This window comes from Salvelinus fontinalis, chromosome 18 (assembly GCF_029448725.1).
Source record: "Salvelinus fontinalis isolate EN_2023a chromosome 18, ASM2944872v1, whole genome shotgun sequence".
NCBI classification, from domain to species: Eukaryota; Metazoa; Chordata; class Actinopteri; order Salmoniformes; family Salmonidae; genus Salvelinus; species Salvelinus fontinalis.
In genome coordinates this window covers 8,654,261-8,664,367 of record NC_074682.1, presented here as the reverse complement: position 1 = coordinate 8,664,367, position 10,107 = coordinate 8,654,261, and the positions used below count along the sequence as shown (strand labels likewise).

The following is a 10,107-nucleotide window of genomic DNA, read 5'->3' as shown; positions in this document are numbered from 1 at the left end:
TATGGTAAATATATGGTGGTGGAAAAAGTACCCAATTGTTATGCTTAAACAAAATCAAAGAAATCTTAATAAAAAATGACTCAAGTAAAAGTGAGTCACCCACTAAAATCCCACTTTAAAAATATATATATTTGGTTTTATATATACTTAAGTATCAAAAGTAAATGTAATTGCTAAAATATACATAAGTATCAAAAGTAAAAGTATAAATCATTTCAGATTCCTGGGGTGACAGGTAGCCTAGTGGTTAGAGTGTTGGGCCAGTAACTGAAAGGTTGCTAGATCAAATCCCCAAGCTAACAAGGTAAAAATCTGTTGTTCTGCCCCTAACTTGCCTAGTTAAATAAAATAAATTAAGCAAACCAGATGGCACCTTTATTATTTAACTTTTTCTGGATCACCACTCTAACACTCACCAGTGTCAGAGGCAGTAGGGATGACCAGGGATGTTCTCTTGATAAGTGTGTGATTTAGACCATTTTCCTGTCCTTTTGGGTGTCAGGGTAATGTATGAAGTAAAAAGTACATACTTTATTTTGGTAATGTAATGTAGTCAAAAATATGAAAAGTAAAGTAAAGTACAGATACCCCCAAAAAACGACTTAAGTAGCACTTTCAAGTATCTTTACTTTACACCACTGCCAATATACCACGGCTAAGGGCTGTTCTTATGCACAACACAATGAGGTGTGCCTGGATACAGCCCTTGGCCATATACCACAAACCCCTGAGGTGCCAATTTATTTAAAAAATGTAGGGGGTAGATCAGCTTTAATATTGCAGATAGATTGTGGCTTCCATCAATGTAATTGTCTACATCAATTGTCATACAATTGTAATTAATCATGTAATTGTCATACATCATTGTTTTTACTATTTTCTAAGTTGTAGAACAACATTGAAGACATCAACACTGAAATACCACATATGGAATCATGTAGTAACCAAAAAAGTGTTAAACAATTCAAAATATATTTTATATTTGAGATTCTTCGAAGTAGCCACCCTTTGCCTTGATGACAGCTTTTCCAACAGTCTTGAAGGAGTTACCACACATGCTGAGCACTTGTTTGCTGCTTTTCTTTCATTCTGTGGTCCAACTCATCAAAAACCATCTCAATTGGGTTGAGGTCGGGTGATTGTGGAGGCCATCATTCATTTGTTCATCTTTCCCTCGAACCTGACTAGTCTCCCTGCTGCTGAAAAATATCCCCACAACATGATGCTGCCACCACCATGCTTCACCGTAGGGATAGTATTGGTCATGTGATGAGCGGTGGCTGGTTTCCTCCAGACATGACGCTTGCATTCAGGCCTAAGAGTTCAATCTTGGTTTCATCTGACCAGATAATCTTATTTCTCATAGTCTGAGATTCCTTTAGGTGCTTTTTTGGCAAACTCAAAGTGTGCTGTCATGTGCCTTTTAGTGAGGCGTGGCTTCCGTCTGGCCAATAATTGGCCTGATTGGTGAAGTGCTGCATAGATGGTTGTCCTTCTAGGCCCTTCTCCCCTGATTGCTTAGTTTTGCCAGGCGGCCAGCTCTAGGAAGAGCCTTGGTGGTTCCAAACTTCTTCCATTTAAAAATGATGGAGGCCACTGTGTTCTTGGGCACCTTCAATGCTGCAGATCTGTGCCTGGAAACAATCCTGTCTAGGGGCTCGGCGGACAATTCCTTTCGACATCATGGCTTGGTTTTTGCTCTTGCATGCACTGTCAACTGTGGGACCTAAAATAGACAGGTTTGTGCCTTTCCAAATCATGTCCAATCAATTTCACATACCACAGGTGGACTCCAGTCAAGTTGTAGAAACATCTCAAGGATGATGAATGGAAACAGGATGCACCTGAGCTCAATTTGGAGTCTCGTAGCAAAGAGGCTGAATACTTAAGGTACTTCTGTTTTTTATTTTGAAAACATTTCTAAAAACCTTTTTTCACTTTGTCATTATGGGGTATGGTGTGTAGATTGATGAGGAAAAAAAACATATTTAATCGATTTTAGGCTGTAACGTAACAAAATGTGTAAAAAGTGAAAGGGTCTGAATACTTTCCGAATGCACTGTATATACACTGAGTGTAGAAAACATAAGGAACACCTTCATAATATTGAGTTTCACCCCTTTTGTCCTAAGAAAAGTCTCAATTCGTCGGGGCATGGACTCTACAAGGTGGTCAAAAGCATTCCATAGGGATGCTGGCCCATGTTTACTCCAATGCTTCCAACAGTTGTGTCAACTTGGATAGATGTCCTTTGGGTTGTGGACCATTCTTGTTACACACGGGAAACTGTTGAGCATGAAAAACCCAGCAGCGTTGCAGTTCTTGACACACTCGAACTAGTTGGCCTGGCACCTACTACCATACTCCGTTCAAAGGCATTTAAATCTTTTGTCTTGCCCATTCACCCTCTAAATGGCACACATACACAATCCATGTCTCAATTGTGTCAAGTCTTAACAATCCTTCTTTAACCAGTGCCCTCGCGTTTATCTACACTGATTGAAGTGGATTTAACAGGTGACACTAATAAGGGATCATAACTTTAACCTGGATTCACCTGGTCAGTCTATGTCAAGGAGAAAGCAAATGTTCCTAATGTTTTGTACACTTAGTGTACAATCCGTTTCAAGTATCCTCCTTTTTACAGAGTTGGCAACAATTTCAATTTCATTCTCCAGAAAAGGAAGATCTAATTTTACAGCAAATAATATGGCTAAACTCCAATATACTTATACAGAAAAAATCGTGAAAAAGATTGTAAACTTATGTCAAACAAGCATACTAACAACAGTGTATGGAGGTATATGCTCAATCCAAAATTATAGCCAACTCATTGCAGCACTGCCACAAAATTGGAAGAGACCATTACTTTTTGAAGAAATTAAAGAATTCATCTCTGCCACCCATTAAAAATCATAAATGGCTTAAAATGAGTAGTCTAAATCAAAAAATGTATCCGTCAAAGTGTTTGACAGCAATACGTATCAAATTAAAGTCAGTTGACAACAGGCTTTTGATGTCTCGTTACCTTGGCATCGGGTCTATGAATTGACACTTCAATCAATTCTTTTAAATTTAAGCTATAATATAAAATACTTGCTACAAAATGAATGCTCAGTATATTGGGCATTGAACAGTCAGCCTTGTGCAGACTGTCATGAGGAAACAGAATCAATAGAACATATTTCATGGTACAGTCCATTGGTGGCTCGGTTTTGGAGTCAGGTCCAGGAATGGTTGTTCAGTCTTAATTAAGGGTTCTTGTTAGGGGATCTGAAAAACCACAATCAGTCAATGCGAAATATCATTATACGCCTAGGTAAAGTATACATTTTTAGGGCAATATCGGTAGAAATCTTACAATTAGGGAAGTTCAGGACCCTCGTAAGACATCATAGTAAAATGAAGGGATGTATTGTAAAAGGAAATGGAACAATGGCATTACACTGGGAAAGATGGGTTAATCTGTGGACATCGGAGGGTTGGAGTTAAGATCAGAATGAATAATGGATTGGCCGCTATGGGTGAAAATCCAACACTTGAAGAAAGAGGAAGTTAAGAATACATGTATAATTATTTAACTACAGGTATCATAGAGCGAAATAACTGTAAGTAGCGGTATAAGTATTGTTGTCCATTAGCTGAATCCAATTAGGGATGGAATGGTAGGGTGAAGAAAGTACTAAGAAGAAAAAATAAAAATAATATACATAAAAAAAAAATTATACAGTTGAAGTCGGAAGTTTACATACACCTTAGCCAAATACATTTAAACTCAGTTTTTCACAATTCCTGACATTTAATCCGAGTAAAAGGTCCCCGTCTTAGGTCACTTAGGACCACCACTTTATTTTAAGAATGTGAAATGTCAGAATAATAGTAGAGAGAAGGATTTATTTCAGCGTTTATTTCTTTCATCACATTCCCAGTGGGTCAGAAGTTTACATACACTCAATTAGTATTTGGTAGCATTGCCTTTAAATTGTTTAACTTCGGCCAAACGTTTCGGGTAGCCTTCCACAAGCTTCCCACAATAAGTTGGGTGAATTTTGGCCCATTCCTCCTGACAGAGCTAGTGTAACCGAGTCAGGTCTGTAGGCCTCCTTGCTCACACACACTTTTTCAGTTCTGCCCACAAATGTTCTATAGGATTGAGGTCAGGGCTTTGTGATGGCCACTCCAATACCTTGACTTTGTTGTCCTTAAGCCATGTTTCCACAACTTTGGAAGTATGCTTGGGGTCATTGTCCATTTGGAAGACCCATTTGCGACCAAGCTTTAACTTCCTCACTGATGTCTTGAGATGTTGCTTCAATATATCCACATACATTTCCTCCCTCATGATGCCATCTATTTTGTGAAGTGTACCAGTCCCTCCTGCAGCAAAGCACCCCTACAACATGATGCTGCCACCCCCGTGCTTCATGGTTGGGATGGTGTTCGTCGGCTTGCAAGCGTCCCCCTTTTTCCTCCAAACATAATGATGGTCTTTATGGCCAAACATTTCTATTTTTGTTATTTTGTTTTGTTTGTTTATTGCGTTTGGTTTCGGAGCAGTGGCTTCTTCCTTGCTGAGTGGCCTTTCAGGTTATGTTGATATAGGACTCTTTTTACTGTGGATATAGATATTTTTGTGCCTGTTTCCTACAGCATCTTCTCAAGGTCCTTTGCTGTTGTTCTGGAATTGATTTCCACTTTTTGCACCAAAGTACGTTCATCTCTAGGAGACAGAACACGTCTCCTTCTTGAGCGGTATGACGGCTGTGTGGTCCCATGGTGTTTATACTTGCGTACTATTGTTTGAACAGATGAACGTGGTACCTTCAGGCATTTGGAAATTGCTCCCAAAGATGAACCAGACTTGTGGAGATCTACAATTGAGGTCTTGGCTGATTTCTTTTAAATTTCCCATTGTGTCAAGCAAAGAGGCATCGATTTTGATGGTAGGCCTTGAAATACATCCAGAGGTACACCTCCAATTGACTCAAATGATGTCAATTAGCCTATCAGAAGCTTCTAAAGCCATGACATAATTTTCTGGAATTTTCCAAGCTGTTTAATTAAAGGCACAGTCAACTTACTGTATGTAAACTTTTGACCCACTGGAATTGTGATACAGTGAATAGTGAAATAATCTGTCTGTAAACAATTGTTGGAAAAATGACTTGTGTCATGCACAAAGTAGATGTCCTAACCGACTTGCCAAAACTATAGTTTGTTAACAAAAAATGTGTGGAGTGGTTGAAAAACAAGTTTTAATGACTCCAACCTAAGTGTATGTAAACCTCCGACTTCAACTGTATAAACAATGCAACTGTTAAAGTGATGTTTTAAAAAAAGAAGAAGCTAGATTTGACATTAATAATCATCATCAATTGGCTGAAAAGCATGAAAGGTCGAGGCCTCATAGCCTGGGGAGCTCTCTCGTTCTTCAGTTAAGAACTCCAGGCGGAACTGTGATGGCTGGGACACATGTAGACGGTTATCCAAATTGAACTCATCCTCCGTCATATCAGTAGTTGTCATAGTTGGATTGTAGATTTGTGAACCATCGTAGAGTCCTCCTGAAATTACAAGTGTGTCGTCTGCTGCCAGGGATCCACCCACTGAAAATGCATTGAGTGGAGTTGTGAGAACTAATGTAACATTCACTACAGTAGCACAAATGTGTCAGCTATAATACATTATATATTTATGTATTACACAAGAATGAAATTAATATAATATTCAATTGGAGCCTGCATGCACTGTCAATGTGTCTACATCTTAGTGAGAATGACAAAATACATTTGAGATATTGACAAAAGATTTTATGAGAACATGATATATGAATTCTCTTACCTTCGGCCTCAGAGTTGTTATAGAGAGGCCGATGTGAGTATTGCCTCATATGGTTCCATCTATTCAACGTGTACATAAATATTCCCAGAACAAACACCCCGAGCACAACACTGAAGAAAACCGTCATGCCTTTTTCTGAATTGTCTAGTCCAAAACCTGTTGAATAAACCATGAAAGATGTGAATAATTGAAATTCACTTACATTTATGTTGCATAATAAATAATCATCTTTAAAGACAGACATATCAACTAGCAGCAGTTACCTTGTGTCACATTATGTGTGGCTGTTGTCATCGACGTGGCGGCATTGGTGGTTTGAGGAAGATTCTTAGTGGATTGTTGTGGCGGGATATTTGATGTACTGCTTTGGTTTTCAGTGGTCTTGGCTGCTTGGGTGGTTGGTGGAGTGGAGGGGACTATACCCGGGACTGTAATGGCTGCAGATGTAGCATTAGCTGTAGGGGCCAAAGCTGATGGTGTTGACTCAGTGGTTGTGTTTGAGCTCTCAGCCGGTGCTGTTGTGGTTGTTGAGTTGTCCTGCACAGCACTGTGAGTTGTTGTTCCAGTGCTGTTCTGACTTGAGTTATGGTAACTTGTAGTAGAGAGAGCACCGTCAACAGTGACATTTGAAGGAGTTGGCATGGCAGTGGTGTAGGTCTGGTTTGGAGCCATTGTCTCTGTGATTGCAGTAACCAAACGGATATTTGTGGCAGTGGCATTAGTTCCTCTCTCAGAAGAGCTTGTCAGAGTTGTAGTTGTAGTCAAGGAAATGGCCAAAATAAAACTTGCCAGGGGTAGAGAAAGTCTGTGATCAATGGCCATCGTGTTCTCTTTGGTCCTATAGTGAACAACATAATAAAAACATGTATTATATGGATCCCAATTTTTCTTAAACCAGCTGTGTATACAGTGTTGACCAACCATATCTTAAAGTCCCTCAGGCTGTGTGTTCTTATATAGAAACAACACAAGCCTGTACTTGTCCTATTTTTTCACAGTCCCAAAGGATAACATACATATGAGTCACAACCAATGGTCTCCTAAACATGTTTTTGGCACTGAGCAAATTTCTGGTCTGCTGAGCGCAAACTTGAATGTTGTGAAAATTCTGTGCAACTTCCAGAGTGAGATTACTGTGACCACTGAGGCTGTACCCGCTTTAAGTTACAGTTTAAACAGTGGCCAAATAGGCTACTGTGGCTATTTGATCATAATGTGAGCCTACCAGAGTGACCTACCATCAAAAACAATGGACAAAATGCATCCCATAACATTTTAACATGGAAATAGCTGTTCTATCATTCAGCCTACAGTAGCAGCCAATGTGTGGTTTTCAATGTAGGCCTACATTCCATGAGACTTTTGAAAAAAACAAACCAGCAGGGCTCGACATTAACCTGTTTATCCACTTGTCCTTCAGATAAGGAGGTGACTGACAATGGGGTTGTTTGATGCAAGAAACCATTTTACAAAATAATGCATTATTATACCCATACCATTATTACAGAGAATCAGACAAATTATCCTACCATCTGCCTACTAGCTACTTAGCTTATTCAAGCATGTCTCAAAATACAACACTGCCCCTTTAACACATAAAAAAAAGCTCTTTACCTGACTCGCTTTTCAAAAATGTCTAGAAAGGTACACTTGTTGGGATCTTGTAGGAAGCAATCACTCCCCTATTGCTGACTACAAATGATCTATAACTGGGCTAATAACAAACTAGCAAAAGATATGAACAAAATGTGCACAGGTGGCCACATGCAGCTCTTGCTTTAATCGCAAAAGAAGCACATCTACTCACGACCACAGCTGTAAAGTCCAGATCAAAACAAATAACATGGATCCATTTATGACAATGGTCTATTTGCATATAGGCTTACTACAGCTCTGATTGGTTATGCCGCACCGGTCTGTATAGTTTACGGGATGAGACCATGCCTGTCAACGCAATAGAATCCTACTCTGATGCGTTCTGCCTACAATGCAATCTCTTGCATTGTTCGTTTTGTTTCGGTATGTTGCATTGAAAGTGGCTAATATTGCGTTGATTCGATCACAATTCCGCAGTAACGCAAACGCTGATAGTGTTAACTAACATGGAAGACTCTAGAAAGTTGAGCGAAGTTCAATCTCGTTCTTCTCTCGGTGGACTGATGAGAGTGTTTCTTCTGCGCAGTAGTCACAGGGGAGCTGCGTAGCAGTCACGGGTAACTGCACGCACGTCGTTTAGAGGAAACGTTGATCACGGCGCATGTTTTGTCGTTGTATTCAGGTAGGCCTGCTGTGTATAGTAGCCTTTGTATTAGCAAAATGTTACAGCACGTGTATTTGACCGAGGTAGGCAGAATCGCACCTCTTTCAGCCCACTAAAGAATTAACATCATAATAACTAAACGAGAGCCTACAGTATCAAAAAACCCTACCATCTAGAAGACGGAGACAGTACAGGTGCATCAAAGCTGGGACATAGAGACTAAAAAAACAGCTTCTATCACCACTAGCCGGCCTCTGCCCAGTACCCTGCCCTGAACTTAGTCACTGTTACTAGCTGGCTATCACCAACCCTTCTCCTTCGAGACTGTTGCCCTATGTACATAGTCATTGAACACTGGGTACTTTAATAATGTCTACATACCGTTTTACCTACTTCATATGTATATACTGTATTCCAGTCAAGGCTCATCCTATATAACTACTGATGCACACACCTTTCCTATTCATATACTGCCCATACACACCATTATATACATATATATACATATATATATATATATATATATATATATATATATATATATATATATATATATATATATATATATATATATATATACCAGTCTCAACATCAACAGTGAAGAGGCGACTCCGGGATGCTGGCCTTCTAGGCAGAGATGTAAAGAAAAAGACATATCTCAGATTGGCCAATAAAAAGAAAATAATAAAATGGGCAAAATAACACAGACACTGGACAGAGATATGGCTTTTTCTTTGCAACTCTGCAAAGTTTTGCGGGTACTATTTAATGAAGCTGCCAGTTGAGGACTTGTGAGGCGTCTGTCATTGGAACACAGGAGGGATGGTTGCTGATAATGGGCCTCTGTACGCCTATGTAGATATTCCATTAAAAATCAGCTGTTTCCTGCTACAATAGTCATTTACAACATTAACAATGTCTATACTGTATTTCTGATCAATTTTATGTTATTTTAATGGACAAAAAATGAGCTTTTCTTTATTAAACAAGGTCATTTCTTAGTGACCCCAAACTTTTGAACGGTAGTGTATATATATTATAAACAGTAGTGTATATATATATATATATATATATATATATATATATATATATATATATATATATATTCCGGTCTCTGACATTGCTCGTTCTGATATTTCTTCATTTAAATTAGTGTTATGTATTACTGCACTGTCGAAGCTAGAAACATAAGCATTTCGCTGCACCTGCGAGAACATCTGCAAAATACAGTATGTGTACACGACAAAATGTGGTTGGAACCGGAACAATACCAATGCACCTGCATTCTGAAACTAAGTAGAGGGCAACTGAAATATTAAGCACATATGGTGTTTAATTAACATGCTATCTTTCGACTGTGTTTCTGGCCTTCATTATAACCCTACCATTTTATTTTCACAGTCAACATTCAGAAAATAGTTTTAGCTCACCTTACACAGCCAGCACCCATGAGAGTGAAACCAGGAACTTGGTTTATTGCTTTGTTATCCACTCCCTACAGACCGCAGAGAGCAGAAGGCTTGCTTTCATGGCCCAGTGAAATGTGAAGTGGGCGGTCCTCTTCTGTGTTCACTTCCTTTATTGTCTGCTGGTTGGCAAGGAGACCTGGTCATTAGTCAGACAAACTCTTTACATGTAGGCTTACAGTCAACAAAACAGAACTTTTTGCAGATACGTTATCTTTAAGTTATTATTTAAACCAGTGTTCCGGAGAGGCAAGAATGGAAGGATGTGATTTCTCTACCTTTTTTTGGATGTTTGTGTATGGTAGGCTGCACAAATCGCTTTGTCTACTGCATGTTAACTGTATGTGACCCTGGGTATTTGCCCCAGGAAAACAACATTGAAGTAGTATGTTAGTAGCGTACAGTTGTTTGTGGTTACTGAATATGGTCACCTCGGTAAAGATGCATGTGATGCATACAAGATACAGTATAACTGTTGCGCTCCTAACCTGTTTAGAAATAAGCATGCATTTGTGTCTAGGCTCATTGCCCTGAACCAAG

General features: G+C 39.2%; 1 protein-coding gene across 3 annotated transcripts; it reads right to left on the bottom strand.

Annotated features, from left to right (window-relative positions):
- Nucleotides 1-1,885: 1,885 nt before the first annotated feature.
- Nucleotides 1,886-9,631, bottom strand: si:ch211-105j21.9 (sialomucin core protein 24-like). 3 transcript variants are annotated; one of them, XM_055868059.1, is made up of 4 exons: nucleotides 9,532-9,631; nucleotides 6,105-6,679; nucleotides 5,842-5,997; nucleotides 1,886-5,606 (listed from the first exon to the last, which is right to left on the bottom strand). In XM_055868059.1, the coding sequence occupies exons 1-4, from the start codon at nucleotides 9,549-9,551 to the stop codon at nucleotides 5,359-5,361; spliced, it is 999 nt and encodes a 332-aa protein (XP_055724034.1). In that variant the 5' UTR covers nucleotides 9,552-9,631; the 3' UTR covers nucleotides 1,886-5,358. The 3 variants fall into 3 exon arrangements, with proteins under 3 accessions (XP_055724034.1, XP_055724035.1, XP_055724036.1); XM_055868060.1 differs by lacking the exon at nucleotides 9,532-9,631 and adding an exon at nucleotides 7,944-8,026; XM_055868061.1 differs by lacking the exon at nucleotides 9,532-9,631 and adding an exon at nucleotides 7,456-8,007.
- Between the last annotated feature and the right edge of the window lie 476 nt (nucleotides 9,632-10,107).